Source organism: Balaenoptera borealis (genome assembly GCF_965194805.1).
Source record: "Balaenoptera borealis genome assembly, chromosome: 10".
Lineage (NCBI taxonomy): Eukaryota > Metazoa > Chordata > Mammalia > Artiodactyla > Balaenopteridae > Balaenoptera > Balaenoptera borealis.
Genome location: NC_138874.1, coordinates 63,619,108 through 63,635,799, shown reverse-complemented (window position 1 = coordinate 63,635,799; position 16,692 = coordinate 63,619,108). Strand labels below are relative to the sequence as shown.

General features: G+C 54.7%; 1 protein-coding gene across 4 annotated transcripts in view; it reads right to left on the bottom strand.

The window, feature by feature from the left end:
* ZMIZ1 (zinc finger MIZ-type containing 1) overlaps positions 1 to 16,692 on the bottom strand; it is a 233,614-nt gene that overhangs the window by 106,999 nt on the left and 109,923 nt on the right. For all 4 annotated transcript variants that reach the window (XM_082408761.1, XM_082408764.1, XM_082408763.1 and 1 more), the window contains exon 5: positions 485 to 593. In XM_082408761.1, the coding sequence (XP_082264887.1) occupies positions 485 to 544 (60 nt within the window). In that variant the 5' untranslated portion in view covers positions 545 to 593. The remainder of the gene's footprint in view (positions 1 to 484; positions 594 to 16,692) is intronic.

Below are 16,692 nucleotides of genomic sequence, written 5' to 3'. Positions count from 1 at the left end.
CTTCTGGGCGTTGGTTTCCTCTTCTGTAAGACGGCTGACGTTCCCAGGACCTTTCCTTTTCTATTTCTTTACAGAGAACCCCTGGAGCAGAGAAGTGGGGAGCTTGGGTCTGGGAAGGAGATTAGGCACTTCACTGCATCCTCAACACAGCCCAGAGCGCACAGCAGAGCTCAGAAAGGGCACGACACCGGCCCAAAGACAAACAGCTGGGAAGGGAAGGGGAGGGACAGGAGAGAGCCGGCATTTGAACCCAGGTGAGTGATTCCAGTGCGAGGCTGGTGCGTGCCAGCCACGATCTCACGAGGTGGGCAGCTGGGGAGCCTTAGGCAGTCAGCCTTGCCCACTGTCACCTCCACCCAGCGCCTTGCGTGCTCAGCTACACAGTGTAGAGCATCCCCACTGCTCCGCCCGCCTCGCCTGCCCTGCCCTCGCCAGCGGGCCTGGCTGCCAGAGGTGGAGGAGCAAGCCCGGGCCACACACCCACCTGCTTGATGCACTGCAGTCGGTCATTGGTCTGTTGGATGTGCCTGTCCATAGAATTCATTCTGGCCGTTTCACTGGGTTCTACCCGAGAGCCATGAACGTTGTCCAGCCTGTGAAGACAGAGGAGAGTGGGTGTCACTGGGGTTGTGCCAGGCCCGCCGGCCTCATCGCCACCCTCCTGCCCCGTGCCGGCCTCAGTGACTCCCAGCAGGTTCCAGGGCCCTTCGTGAGCTGTGGTGGCCTCTGCCCCGGGCAGCCCCGCGCTGGAAGGAGGAACTGCGGCTTCTCCACGCTCAGCCCTGGGGGAACCCCATCTGGGCTGAGGGCAGGAGGTGCTCCTGCGTGTTCTCTGTGGGTGGCTCACGTGGGCGCTGGGCAGGCGTGTCCACCACGCATTTCTACACACACGTGCATGTTGGGCGGCGGCGGTAGGGACGACGGCTCCATCCGCAGGTTCCCAGCACGGGGCTTATCCACTCGATGTGGCTGTGTGTGCGTGTGGGCGCGTGTGTGTGCACGTGTGCACGGAGATCTTCCCACATGACGACCTTGACTGCATGTGTGGTCTGAGTGCAGCAGTCCCGTCATGGGTGCCCTCCCTGAACCCCCCACGCCTTAGAGTTTGCAAACCACCATTCCATGTTTCCCCTTTGCCCTCCCGGGAAAGAAGGAGGGCAGCCATCAGCACCGCCCCCTTTTCCAGATAAGGAGACTGAGGCTCAGAGAGAGGAAGGAGTTGCCCAGGATGGCACAGGGAGCCTGTGTCAGAGCTCAAACGAGGCCCCGGGGCTCTGACTGCCAGTTCACGGCCGAGTGGTTGGGGGACACAGCTGTCACACTCAACAGGCTCACTCTTCCTGAATGGCGCTGGGCCTGGGGCACATGAGCATGCAGGTGAGGAGGCCCCTGGAGCCCCCAGGCCTCTCCAGGGAGGCCTCGACTGCAAAGGCAGAGATGGAGATAGCGATGGAGGAGGAGAGGCAGTGAGACAGAGAGAGAAGAGCGAGGTTTCACCTCTGGTTCCCCCACTGCTCATGGGTCCAGGTCCTCGGGCCAAAGCAGAAGTCTGCACATCACTGGCTGTTTGCCCTCCCATGAGCCAGGCTGCAGACACGTGGGTCAGACACAGGGTGCTCAACAGAGGCCCCCGGCACCTGGCCTTCTCTGCTATCCTGAAATACTGCCCCCTGAAGGCCCCCCATCTCTGTCCATGTCACCAGGTCCCATCTACCAAGTACTTTCTGTAGGCTGGGCCCTTGCATTCTCTTGACTCCTCACGCCTACTCTGTAAGACTAGAAGCATCTCCATTTTACAGATGAGGAAACTGAGGTCTGAAATCTGCCAAGTCCCATGGCTAGTGGAAGCTTGGACTGTGTCTGTCTGCCTGTCTGCTCCCATGCCCTGGCTCTCTGCCCCCAGCACAGGCACCCTGGTTGGGGAAACTGACACCGTGCCTGGCCGCAGCCTCACGAAGAATGCCCTGTTCCTCTTCCAAGGAGCTCTTCACTACACAGCTCCTTTAAAGCACTTCTTATTGTTCCATTTGTGCTTGAAAAGGCAACTCATTTGCGTGGTTCAAAAATCACGGGTGTCCAGTGAAGTGCTAGCCTTGTTCAGCCCCCAGGGGCCTGCCCCCAGGGGCCTTTCTGGAGAGAACCAGTGTCACCCGTCTCCTTCTGAGGGACTCATCTTAGAGAAGCAAATATCTATGTGTACTATCCCCTGCCACTCCTTTAAAAAAACCCATAAAACGGTAGCATTCTGTACACACTAACTGGACCTTGCTTTTTTCCTCTTAATAATATCTCAAAGTTTATTCCACATCAAGACGTAAAGAGCCTTTTCATTTTTTAATGGCTGCACAGTATTCCCAGGCACCGATGAATCATTTATCCAACTGCCATCTGAATGTCCACCCCTGCCAGGTGCTGTCCTAAGGCCCGAGGTCCTAGAAAAGGCCCTTCTGCTCCAGGGGTTCACACTCTAGCCCAAGTGATGAGGCCTGAGCTGTCCCCAGATTTTATTATTGCAAACAGTGTTGAAGGATCGCCTTTTACATCAGCCACATCATTGTGTGTGAATTAATCTAGAGAACACACTCTTGGAAGTGGAGTTTCTGGGTCATTTGGGCATTTGTACTTTGATAAATGCTTGCTGGATTCACCTTATCTTGGAGCTTTCCAGCAAAAAGGTAAAAATGGGGGTAGCATCCCCACATTGATCTCTCCTACCCTCACCCCACCAGCACCCCTCCATTCACACCACTATCACACATTTACATACCCAGGTATCCAAGTTCTCCATTACTTATCCATTTAAATGCCCGTCTGTCCATCCATCCACCCACCCACCCAAACATCTTCAGCCTCCCCTTGCCCATCCATGCATGCTTCCAACTCACCTAGTAAACACTTATCAATAGCTATACTGTGCTAGCTCTACGGGGCATGAGAGATGAAAACGAAATCAGTTTCTTGGGTTCATGGAACTCTTGGTCTAACTCCATATCCACTCCATGTCACCTATTAGGTGACTATTTGTTGAACTCCTCTTAAAAGTTAGGTGCTGGTCCAGGCACTAGGCAAAGACACTGTTACTATATCCCCACTTTACAGATGAGGAAACTGAAGCCCAGGGGTTATAGTAGCAGCTCCAGAATCCTGGCTTTCCCACTACAACCAAAACTTTTGTACAGGTACTGGGGATGGGCCAGGGAGGGTGGAGGGTACCACCGTCTTGTAGGTGTGTGTGTCAGCGGGGAGAGTGGTGACAGGGTACTCCCCTTGCTACACCTGTAGGTCCCCCAAGCAGGGGCTGGGTTTCTCCTGCTGAGTTTACCTGCATGGAACCTCAGCCAGTGCTCACATGACGAGGACTCTAGGGACCAAGGACAAACCCTGGTGGGGGAAGCAGGGACATGGGTGGGGCCCAGAGCAGGAGTGAGCCAATGCCACCTTCGGTGAGGCCACTTCAGTTCCTGGTGCCAGATGCCATCTGAGTGGAAGAGACCCTGGTGGTCTCCCAGGCACCTGGCCTGGTGAGGTAAACAGGGAGCTGGGTCTTTCCAGCCCCACCCAGGACATGAGTGAACACTGGCTGCCAGGGTCCCAATTACAGAGTGCCATTTCCACAGTCAGTGGGGCAGGGACGCCAAGCCAAAGGGACCCATTAAACAAAGGCCTGGGGACTTCCCTGGTGGCGCAGTGGTTAAGAATCTGCCTGCCAATGCAGGGGACACGGGTTCAGTCCCTGGTCCAGGACGATCCCACATGCCACGGAGCAATGAAGCCCGTGCACCACAACTACTGAACCTGTGCTCTAGAGCCCGCTAGCCACAACTACTGAGCCCGCGTGCCACAACTACTGAGGCCCGCATGCCTAGAGCCTATGCTCCGCAACAAGAGAAGCCACTGCAACGAGAAGCCTGCGCACCGCAACGAAGAGTAGCCCCCGCTTGACGCAACTAGAGAAAGCCTGCGCACGGCAATGAAGACCCAACGCGGCCAAAAAAAACCCAGAAAAAAACAAAGGGCTGCGCCAAGTCTGGAGGAGCCTGAAGGAAAATACAAAGAAACCCCAGGCCTGTGCAGGCCTCAATCCCCTGGCTGCAGGCTGCAGCCAACCAGGACAAAGGGCCTGTGGTGGCCCAAGAGGCCAGCAGGGGGTGCTGTTGATGAAGCTAACTGCCCAGGGGGCTAGAAACCTGCACTGTGGAAATCTGGTGAGGGATTAGGTGGCCACACAACACACTGTCTCTAAGTAGGAACTTTTGGGGGATTTCCCTGGTGGTCCAGTGGGTGAGACTCCACACTCCCAATGCAGGGGGCCCGGGTTCGATCCCTGGTTGGGGAACTAGATCCCGCATGCACGCTGCAACTAAGAGTTCGCATGCCGCAACTAAGAGTCTGCATGCCACAATGAAGATCCCGTGTGCTGCAACTAAGACCCGGCTCAGCCAAAAAAAAAAGAGAAAGAAAGAAAAGTAGGAACTTTTCCCAGGGTGGGCACGGCCTTTTGTCTATAGTGTCAGAGACCTAGTGGGGCCTTGATAAATGCTTGTAGAATGACTGACAGATCATTTCTGGGGCCTGGGGCTGCTCAGCCCACCCAGGGAAGCCCCAAGCAGGCACCAGGAGTCCAGACTCACCCAGACAGCCACCTGGGGGCCCAGAGGTTGTCCTTTCCTGTTGAGCCATGGCAGGGGGCCACAGGTTTCCCCCGAGGAAGCAAACAGTAAAGGGGAGATAGACTGTCGGGTTTGTCTCCACTCTGGCTCATGGGCAATCTTTTCTAGAGGCCAGTGGCTGGACTAAGTTGGCTTCTGGATTCAAAGATGCTCAGAATATCATTGGCCAAAGGTGTTTTGAGGTGTCCCACCACCCTGAGTTCAGCTGGTTTTATTCTGGGGAGTCTGAGGCCCACAGGTGCTGTGTTCCAGGTCACACAGCATGTCTGGGCTGGATCTAGACCCCAGGGGGCTTTTCTCCCAGGCCGGGGCTCCATGTTGTAGGAACCAAGAAATGAATGACTGGGCCTGGGACACCTGTGAGACCCAGAGCGCTGACAGGAGATCCATCACAGGGACAACTGTGTGTCGTGTATGTCTTAATCTATAAAAGAACAAAATGTCTGGCTGATTAAGGAGATACTCAGGTGACATTTTTAAACCACCAAGATCATTGGGAAATTGGGGTTATTAACACCAGGAATGGATGGGGCTGGAGGCTCCACCCCTGCAGAAAAAGGGTCAAAGCCTAGAAGGCTAAAGATTATGGACATGGAGAGAAGAGGAGGGCTGAAGGAGGCATGAGAGAGCTAATAGCTCACTGAGGGGCAGTCTGAGATCTTCCATTAGTTCTGCACCTGCTGTGTTTAGGCACCAGGCCAGGCCCTGTGCACTGATAATTCACTCAATCCTAAAAGGCTCAGAGAGGTGAAGTGACTTGCCCAGGATCACACAGCCAGGACAGTGTTGGGCTGAGATTCAAACCCTCTGCCTTTCTAACCATTAATGTGTTGTTCCTTCAACTCCTCCAAGACTGTCAGAGCCTCCTGGAAGTCCCCACCCAAGGCTGTGCCTCAGCCCAAAGAGATGTTCCCCTGGTTCCACCCAACCTGCCCAAACCCATCCACTTGCTTCTAAGGCCATCCTGGTGCCACTGGGCTCCCTGCCTGCTGGCCAGTGCCAGGAAGTGGCGAGCGCTCAGCGGCCAGCAGAGGTCGCTCTCCGCCGCAGGAGCGTTGCTGGGCTTGGCTGCAGTCTCTCTCCTCCCAGCCTGGACTCCTAAGCTAAGAGTCGAGTTGCTACAAATCCTCCGTGGTGGCTGCAACTCCAGTGCCCACAGAGGCCAGGCTCCCTCCCAACTGGAGATCACTGTTGGCCCGGCCCTGGGTGTACCCAGGGCCTCGGCCCTTCTTCTTGCCATCTGCCTGCCTCCCAATGGGGAGTGAGCTCAGGCAGTCAACCGCCTGTGGCCCCTGGCCCTCTCTCCTGGTCTGAGCAGCCACCGGCCTGCAGGAGATGCACAGCTAATCAGCTTGGGGGCCTGGAGGCAGCCCAGCTCTGCCACCCTCCTCCAGGCCTCAGTTTTCCCATCTGTAAAACAAAGGCTAGCAGGCCGCTGGCAGCCTTTCAAACTCAACATCTTAGGATTTTGGTGTCAGGAGCTCCAGCTGTTTGGAAAATGCCATCTCAACAAGTGTAGGATGCTTGACTTTAGAATTGCGAAGCCTGTCTCAAGGCAGGCCTGCGGGGAGCCTGAAGGCCCAGGAAACTCTGGTAGAACCGCTGTTCCAGGGTCACCTAAGACCGCAGACCCTGCCCCCCTCTCTGTTACACACTTTTCCTTGCAGCTTACGCTCAGCTTGGCCTAACTGCACGTAGGCAGGTTTTCTGATGGTGACATCTGGGTTGGCCGGTCTTCTCAGCTCCCAGGGGAGCTCTTGAAAGGGCCAAGCTTCCATTCTGCACGACTCACCACTAGCGGGGCATGGGCAAGTTCAGCCTCAGAGGAGCCCAAAACAGAAGACAAGCTCAGGAAAAGCTAGCTGCTCTCAGGCACGTAGGGCTGCTCAGAGAGTAGACTGTTGAGAGCTGAAAGGGCGCCTGGGAACCACCGGCTCCCGGGTCCTCATGCAGCAGGATGGACACAGGGGAGACAAGGGCGAGCGGGACTGGAGCCCATCTGTCGGGGTCTAAGGAGGGCCCTGGGTCATCTCCAGGCTCCCTGGAAGCATCTCTCCTGGTCTGAAATGCTGGGGGAGGCACATGGCCCTCAGCAGGCCTCCTCCCTAGAAACGGGGAACAGGGTGCTCTCAGCTGCCCCGTGGAAAGTGGGGTCCTGGAGCCCTGGAGGCAGCTCCCTGGGGCTGACATCAGCAGTACTAATATCAGTGTGTTTTATTTTTCCCTTTTGAAGCCAAACAAGTTAACTGGCACACTTAACACACAAGCACCCAGGGGAGAGGCATTTGCATATGTGTGTGCACACCCACATAATTAGGTACCCCCTTTGCACACTTACGCATAGGTATATGCACACACGTGAGGGCTGGCCCAGACGTATAGAGCACACACAACTCCTGACAGCTTGCACAGGCAAGTGGCAGGTCCCCAGGGGAGCTGTGTGAGCAGTGGTGTGCAGAAACAATTCAATCACCATGCACATCTGCAGCTCAGATTCCCCCGGGGCGAGCAGTGCCGGCAACAGTGGTGGGGGGACTATACCTACGGTCTGCAGAGCAGAGGCTGCATTCCAAGACACTGCCAGGGCCAAGGAGCTTGGGTCATGCCTGCTGGTCAGCCTGGTGGCAGAGCCTGGGGTTCCAGGGGACCCATCCCGACCAGCCCCTTTCTAGTTTTCAGACTCCAAGAGGGGCAGATGTCGTGGGCCCTGGGTTCAACAGTGACCTGAGTGTGACAGTGTCACTCTAGGTCCTCCTCTGCCTGGCCCCCACCTCCCACTACTCCCCGCTGATCCTGTGTCCTCCACGTGGGGCTGCTCCCTGCCTCCTGGACAGTGCTCTGAAGATCACACCTCTACGTCTTTGCCTCAGCCCAGAATGCCTGGCCCCCTTCATCCATTAACGCCTGGTTCAACGGTCACCCTCTTGGTTGGTTTCCCCCAGCAGAGCCACTCACTTCTACTTCTATGTCCTCAGTGCCCCTGTCACGCACCCCCAACTTGGTGGTACTAGACCAGTGGGGTGTCTTTGCATCTGGCTCCCCCGTCAGCTGGGGTGTCTTCCAGTTATGGATTCCCAGAGCCTAGCCTAGGTACCCAGCAGGTGCTCAGCAGTGTTTATTAGATGGATGGATGGATGGCCATCATTGGGCCCAGAGTGGCAAGAGCTGAAAACCCAATGACTTAGCCCTAATCAGAGGATCTTAAGATGGAGAGAGACTCTGATAACTCGGTCTGGGGTTCCCAAAGAGTGATGCGTGTACCACTGGTGGAACGAAGATGATTTTAGGTGGTCCATGGGCAAAACTTGTACATTTTCATAGTGAAGTATTTGGACTAGAACAATTATCACTGGTGAGTTCGTGGACATTATTATTTAGGACAGGGTTAAATAAGGGAGGGATGGCAAACCTAAAAGGATTAAAGAACCATTTTAAACATAGTATAAATGGTATGAAAGTGACGGAAGTTAAGCAAGCACTGATGGAGTTTGATGCCTTCCTCCTCTTAAAAGTAAAGGAGCTCAGAGAGGTGTAGCAGCTCTGCAGCCTGCACCAGACACACTGCCTGCAGGCAGAGGAAGAGGGTGGTGGTGAAGCAAAGACAGTCAGAGTGACTTTGTGTCCTATCCCAGGGAAGTCAGGGAGGTGGGGCAGAGGGACAGACGTGAGGGGGGAGAGGGAGGAAAGAGGCAACTCCAGGCAGCTGACCAGGCCCAGCTGCTTCCCATTCTTGGCCAGGCAGCTGGAGCAGGCCCTTGGGCCACCTTGTGGCCTTGCATGGGGTGAGGCCCCTGGGTAGGGGGTGGGCCCTGAGAGCCAGACCTTCTTGGCTGGGAGACTGTGGGAGGGCACTTTATTTCCCTAAGCCTTCATCTGTCAAACAGAAAGGTGCATCGCCTCCTGGCCCACTGCGCTGAGGAGCTGAGTAAGTGAAGTCACTCAGGGCACAGTGTTCTGAAAAGGGAAATCCTGATTTGGTCAACATCTCTTCCAAATCCAGGTCCCCCTCTCAACTCCGGGAGTGCCCCATGACAAGACTCGACCAGGCTCCACACCTCCTGGCCACAGAGTTCAGATGCTCTGGCTTGGCACTTGAGGTTCCTGGAAGGGTGGACCTACTTCTCTCCATGACCCCATCTCCCAGCTCCCACTCTCCTCTACAGGAACCCCTACTGTCAATGGTCGTTAATGGGACAACACAACGTACCCTGGGTGCTTCAGAGAGGGGGCTTCCTGAGGGCAGCCTTGTACACCTGACAACCTGTTCTGGGACACAAGAGTTAATCCAGAGGAGAGGATGGCTAATTTGGGAGAACACGTGTTGATGCTATGCTGACAAAGCTGCCAGCCCACTGTCCCGACCCACACTGTGCTGGGAATCCCAGCTGTACTTGGGTGTGCCTCATGCCCCTGGGGCATGTGACACCTTAGCAGGCCCAGGCCATGCCCTTGAGGCCAAACTCTCCTGCCACCCTCTGGCCACACTCCAAGTCCGTGACCTCAGAGTGAACTTTCACTGACAGCTTCTCTCCCCCAAAGGTGAAGGAGGGCCAGCTTCAGCCCTGGATAAGGTTGCTGGGTTTTCTCTCATTCCCAAGGCTATGCCACCTCTGCTTTTTGTTTCCTCAGAATGAAAAGAGAAACTGAACAAGTACTGAACCTATATGTGCCAGACAAAAGGCTCAGATGCCATGAAGTGGGAAAGAGGGAGGGTGGAAACAGTTCCTTAAGGGCACTCAGAGATCACAGGGTGGGATGAAGCTGGAGATAGAGCCAGGGTCCCCTGACTACCATCTGGTGTCCTCTAGAAGGCTGTAAATACCCTGCAGATATTCCTACAGCTCCAGCTCTAGGAAAAAGAGGTGTTCTCCACTGTGTCTTCATTACCCCAGCCCCTCAAGGCTCCAAATCCATTCACCTGGCATTCTCCAGGAGCTCCAGACAGGGGCAGGGGCAATGGCATGTCCAAAGCAGAGTCAGATATAACTAGATGAGCCCTTAAGAAGCACATAGGGCTGTGGTGTATGGGACGCTACTTCTACCTCCTGCACCCATGACAGGCATGACTAATCAGTCACTGTACTCTTCCCACTGGGTCCAGACATGCCCAGCCAATCCTCCACACATCCTTCTGCCCAGCCATTCTTAACCACTTGGTACTGACACATGAGAAGAAAACCTCTGGGCAGCTCCATTTTTTTTTTTTTTTTTTGCTGCACCAGGAGGCATGTGGGATCTTAGTTCCTCGACCAGGGATTGAACCCGAACCCTCTGCACTGGAAGCGCGGAGCCTTAACCACTGGACCACCAGGGAAGTCCTGGGCAGCTCCATTTTTAAAAGGAGAGTGACCAGAGGCCTCGAGTGGGGAGAGCTTAGCCTGAGGTCACCAGCCAGTCAAGGCATGAGCAGAGACCTGCGTGCAGATTTCCCAATTCCTGACTTAGTCCTCTTTTCCCTAAACTGGGAGTCAGAGCCAGGCTCTTCTTGAGCTGAGAGCCCACGTATGGACCACTCAGGCAAGCCAGCCACATTTCAAGCAACCTTACATCAATCACGGTCTCACAGCAGCTTGTGGACAGTACTATCCTATTTTGCAGAGGAGAAGATTAAGGCTCAGAGTGGGTGGGTGATTACTACCCAGTCACACAGGGATGACACAGGCTGGCCCAGGACAATAGCTGTTTCTCCTGAGCCTGGGCTTTTATTTTTATGTGTATACCTTTTCTTTTAGTTAGTCCCTATGAACTGTCAGATTTTCCAAAAGATTTATTTGCACTAAAAGTGGTAGATGATAAAAACAAGCAGTCCTCATGGCTTAGATCTAGAATGGATCTGGGGATCTGCTCAGGCCCATCATTTACAGATGAGGAAACTGAGGCCCAGGGCAGGGGCAGGGGTGGAGGTGGAGCAGAGCCTTGAGCCTCTGTTCTGGGTCAGAAGTGGGGGCCAGGGCCACACCCAGGCCTCGGGAGCCCTGGCTGCCCTGAACTTCTTGGCTCTCTCTGCCCCACCCATGTCCAGGCACCTCCTGCAGGTGCCGGCTGAGGGCAGGCCTGCGGGCCCAGACCGCTCAAATAGGGGCCTGCCCCGGGGAGCTCTCAGGGGTCTCGAGGTGGCGGGGGTGGGGAGGGACAGGGTGACTATGACAGGCTATGCCAAGCCTGGTGGGAGCAAGGGCTCTGTTCCCCCTGGGGAGCATCTGTGGTTTTTTCTGCAGAAGCCCTGTGACGTCCCCGTGGCTCCGTGTGGATTTCTGGCGTCCCAGCTGGGCTGAAGCTGGCACACTGACCCCGTAAGTCCTGCCTCTTTCTAGAAGGCCTGTGGTGCAGGGGGTGAGTCAGCTGGGATCTGGTGCCCATCACCCTGGCTGTCATCAAATCTGCACGCGGGGAATCTCTGGGTCTGAGGCTACTCAGGGACTAAACCACCCCTGACCCAGGCTGGGAGTGGGAGCCTCATCCCTGGAACCCTCCAGGGACAAGCTGGACACCCCACAGGCAGCCTGAAAACATGCTTCCTGAATGTCTGCTGAGAGACAAAAATTCACACTAGGTGCTCCAAAATCGTGTGCTGACTTGACACTCTCACTGTGCAAGGCACTCCACAGTTTACAAAGCACCGATGTCATAACCTCATTTGACCCTAGTTATCACCTCATTTACACGGGCAGTATAGCTTAGCGGTTAAGGTCACCAGGCTGCCTGGGTTCAAATCCTGACTCTTTCACTTGCTAGCTTCTGTGACCTGCAGCAAAATGCTGTTCTCCGAGTGCCTCAGGCTCCCCATCTGTAAAACGGAGGCGATAATAATAACGGTGCCTACTCCGTAGGCTGCTGTGCTCGTTAAATGAGTTACTGAATAGGAAGCACTTAGCACAGCCCCAAGCACGTGGGCCCTGGCTCTACACAGGACCCAGGTGGGCCTTATCATCTCCATCGCAGGCAGGAGGAAACCGGGGGTCAGAGAGGAGCCGGTACTTGCTGGGGGGTGGGGGGAGTTAAAAGCCAACCACCCTAGACACTAAAGACCTTCAACTTTTTTTAGAAACCGAGTTTTAAAACTTATTTTTCAACCTTGCAACAACATCTTAGGCAGAGGCTCAGCTTATGCAACAGTGAAAGGGGCCGGGCTCTGGATGGAGGGGAGGGGGCGAGGCTGCCGCCTCCACTAGCCCTCACACCGGGGCCTCTGGGAGCCACCCTGCGCCTCAGTGCCGGGCGCCTCGGAGCACGTGGGTGGCTGAGGCAGGGGCCCCGTGCCCACTGGCCAGAAGGCCACATTGAGGAGCTGGAGGGATCTGTCCTTGTGGCAAAGGCCAGTTGTGAAAAGTTCCAGAAGGAAGCGGGGAGAGGGTCAGTGCTTTGGGCCGTGTGGACTGAGCACGGCTGCTGCAGAGCAGTGCCTGGACGCCCACGCGGGATCTGTCCAGGTGGGCACTGTCACTGAAGGAGGCCTATTCTGGGAAGAAGGAGGGCAGTGGCCAGGACACTCCAGACCAGGCTGCCTGAGGTCTGTTTCTTGGAAACGGGTCCTCCCTGAGCGAAGGATTCTCTGGTCAGATGGTTGGGTGAAAGCTGCACATTCTACCCCCTCTGGAGGGGAGGAAGCACACCTGCACGCGAAGGGCCTTAAAGAATCTGGCTTTTCCCAAAGTGACTAGAGAGCAAAATACTTTTTTCACTAAACACGTTTTAAAATCCCATAGAGCTAGTTTTCCCGGGAACTGCCTTTGACAAATTCCGACCTAAGGGGAGTGGCTGTAGGGTGAAGAGGCTGGATGGCAGGGAGAGAGACTGCAGAGGAAGACCAGTAGGCTGGCAGGCTAGGGGAGGGGTGCCCAATGGGGTGGGGGACCAGAAACTGAAGTGTCTCTGGTCGCAGGAAGAGAAGTCACAGAACACCCACTCCAAGATCTGAAACGCACCGCCCAGGAGGCCTGGGGCCCTGGATTCTGAATCCAATGTTATGGCCAGCTTCATGAGGCCACCACCACTTAGATGTACCCAACCAGCCAGGAGCCCGCCTGCGGGCCCCCGCAGCTCCCTGCCCTGCGCAAGGCTGGCCCAGGTCAGGAGAAGGGCAGCCCAGGTCACATTCTGGAAGGGCAAAGGCCAGAGTTGGAAGGTCAACTGAGCTGCCTGACACAAGAGTCTGGGTTGTCTGGGGATGCTGGCACATCCCCTGCCCCACCCAAGCCAAGAAATCTAAAGGGAGGCCACAGGCCAAGGTGGCCCTCCAGCAGCCACTCAGAAATCTCTGTTCATAATTATGCATAATAAGAACAACAACACCATTAAGTACCTGTGTGTCAGGCAGCGCATTTGGTGTTTTATGTGAATTATCTTTATAACGATATAGGTAGAATGATTAGCACCATCTACAGATGGGATAAATAAGACTGAAAATGATTAAGGAACTTGCCCAAGATCAGAAAATGCCAAAGCTGGGATTCAGACCCGCCTGTCAGACTTCAAAACCCAGCATCTATCCCCTAAACCAAGCTACATCCACATCATCCTGGGGCTGGGGGCTGAGAAAGCTTCTCTGCAGATGGCCCAGCTCCAGGCTGTTCTGGAAGAGGCCTTTCAGTTCATTGATCCGCTGGGCGCCGCCCTTTGCCAGCTCTGCACTGGCTGTGCCCAGCCTAGATCTGGACAACGTGGACAAGAGCCGTCAGTTCTCAGGGGGCTCCTGGGTGGGGGACCCCAACCATGCCAGTTACACGAGCAGTGCTGTGGACACACAGGTGACCTCTCTCTGGGCCTGTTTTCTCAGCCCCTAAAGGATGGGGCTGATTGAGATGTCATATACTTTTCCCCATACTCCCTAAACCCCTGAGGATGGCAGGGCACACTCAAGATCTAGTGAGCACTCACTCTGCACCAGGCCATTTCACACACATTACCTCCCCTAATTCCCACATCAACCCAGGGAGGTGGGCATCGTTGCTCAGGCTTCACAGATGAGGAAACTGAGGTCCAGAGAGGTTATGAAACTTGCCTAAGGTCACACAGTGGGGCAGCGGGGTTGCTGGGATTGGAACCTGGGTTTGCCTCATTTCCAAGGCCCACCCAGCCTGATGCAGGGCTGGAAGGCTGGAAGAGGATGCAGGGAGGGATTCCTGCCAGGCCTGGGCCCACATCACCGGGTGACTGTAGCACTCAGCCCCTCAACTCTCGGCGTTGGTGAAATTCTGGCTGGGTGAGATGATTCCTAAGGCATTTTCTAGCTTTAATGTTCTGGCAGGAGGGTGGGGGAGGAAAGGATTAAATAACAACAAAAAAGTGAGATGGCATCCCTGAGTTCCAGAAGCCTGGAATCCAGGTGAAGGCAGACAAGCTGTACTAACCGACCTGTTGGCAATGCCCACCATGGGGGCTAGACTATGGAAGGCCCAGAGTTGGGCTGGGGGGCAACCCCATAAGCTTTCTGGAGGTGGAGGGGCAGAGCTAGACCTTCAGCAGGGGCAGTGTGGCTGGGCAGAGGACCAAGATATGGGGGTGGGCTGGGTTGGGGCAAGGAAAGCCTCTCTTATTTTGGAAATAAAACCACACATGCCCAGTGCCCCTTTGACCAGACCTGGCCAGTCAGCCTGGCAGGGTGGCATCGGGGTCTTTCTTAAGGGAGAAGGTATTGAAATGAAGCAGGATGCTCACAATTCATCTGCTTTTCAATTAACTCGCCCTGCTGCCTTAAGTGATTCCCTGCTTACGCTCATTCTTTTGAAAATTCCAAAGTGCTATTTCTGACCTGTGATTTACTATTGCCGTACATCTCTATAAGCAGTGTTTTAGCTTAAGTGGCAGTTGCATATTAATTACAAAGTTAATTATGTGCTGTGTAATCATGTTGTAATTCATTAGTTTACACTCTGAGAGCCTCATGCTAATAGCAAGATCTGACAGAGGGGTTCAGGAATCACCAAGAAAGACCTGTTGAAAACCCAGAATGGGGCTGAAAAGGACTTGAGCCCCATCAGGATGGTTCCTTGGGACTCATCTGCTTGACCTGAGGCCCGGTCATTGTGCCCCTCGAGGCTGTTCTCCTGAACAGAGCGCTGGACCCTCACTGCCCGGGGCTCTAAGGGATCATGGTCTGGAGCGCACACTGCTTTCAAACCCTTATCTGCTGAGGACGGTGGAAAACCCAGCTGCGTCTTGTTTTTTCCCTCACGGAAGTCCAGGGACAGGAACAGAATTTGTTTAATATTACTTACGGAACAGAGAGTCACTTCTAGGTGAAAAATTAACTGCTCAGATCACCAAAACAAAGTGGCCCTGGGAACACTGACCGTGGAGCAGACTTGGGAGGGGCCTCGAGAGGCTTCAGGTCCGAGACAGTTCTTCAGATGGGGAGACCCAGGCCCAAGAAGGGGAGGGGCGTGGCTGGGTTTGGGACCAAGGTCTCTTCGCATCCTTTTCCTCCTCTACCATCTCTTCTGAAGCATCAGGGATCTTGAAATGAACACTGGCCACTCTCTCCTTTCTTTCCTGTTTTGTTTTGTCTCCTAATGAACTGACCCACAGGGTGGCCTTGGCTGTGAATCCCAACTCCACTCCTTACCCAATCTCAAAACCCTGCTGAGGCCCAGGTACCTTGCCTGTGAAATGGGGTGAAGAAGATGGATCCTTGCACAGGGATCTGAAGATGGATGGGAAGGAAATGTGGGCCCTCCAGACCCTGCCCATACCAGACTGCTCTAGCAGTGTTCCAGAGGATCCTTTTCTAGAACCATCCCAGCTAGTGGAGAATTCCCCATGATCCTCCAATGGCATTTAAAATCAATGTGAGTAAAGACAGGCCTACCACAAAAGCCGCCCCCTCTCTGCAAATCTGTGGATCAAATTTCAAGCTTTTGTTACATGAGGGGATACAAGGCTGTGACCTACTCTGGACATAGTGATCTGGTGGCTGAGACCCTCTGCTTTCCAAATATAAACCTGCTTGTTTTATTTTTGCTGACAGCTGAACAACAACAACAAAAAAAGATGTGGAAGTCCATCCCCTTCTGGCTCCAGTCAACAAGAGGAGAGAAGGACTCGGAGCCCCAGCTGGCATGGGAGGAAGATAAATAAGAAAAAACAAAACATGTCCTCATGCTACAGCGGAATGTTTAAAAAAGAGGTGAAGAGCACAAGGTCAGGGGCAGATTTCATTTTCTCTAATTTTAGCAGGCTGAGGTAGGAGGCAGGATGCTGCCGACTCAACAGTTTTGGGGGAATCAGTTTTGGAGGGAACTCATTTGTTTGGTGGGGAGGGGGGCGTCTTAACAGCCAAAGGCGCTGTGGTTTCCTTTCCAGGGAACACATTGGTTTCCTTGGCAACAGAGAAGTCCAGCCTCCAAAGTTCTGCCGAGAGACCAAGGCTTGGCCTGGGATGCTCCCGACAATTATCCACAGCCAAGGTCTCACCATCCCACTCGCCCAGGCAGTGCGCTGGGTGGGAGAGGTGCAAAAATGTCGGCTCTGCAAAAACGTGGGCACCGATCTCCGTCTCTCCCCCCTGCACTTGTGCAAGCAGCTATTCATCCCCAGATCACCACTTTCCAGGGCTTTATGGCCAAGCAGGTAAAAAATGCTAGAAACAGCTTGGAAACAAGGCTGCGTTTGACAGCACCCGAGGACCTCGAGGGAACAGTAATGGCTTTGGGGCGGGTGGCTGATGGTCCAGCGCGCTTCAGCCTCGCATGGCTGGCACAGAGGAATGGCATCAGAACAGAGAAGGTCTGAATTTCTGAAGTCACCTCCCTCTATCCAGGCTCACTCACGTGGCTCCGGAGCCCAGCTTCCCAGAGAGAAATATTTAAACGTCTGGCCTGGGAAGACGCCATCCGTGCAGCAGGTGTGGGAGGGGTGGGGTGTGAGTGGGAGGAGGAGAGGAAGCAGAGAGGGGCCGGTGATGGAATCTGCAGAGCACTTATCCCACAGCGGCGCGCTATGCTAAGTGCCCCACACGCTCTGTCTCATTTAACACTCTCTCCAGTTGCCAGGGGAAGCAGTCACAATTATTCCTGGCTGGAGG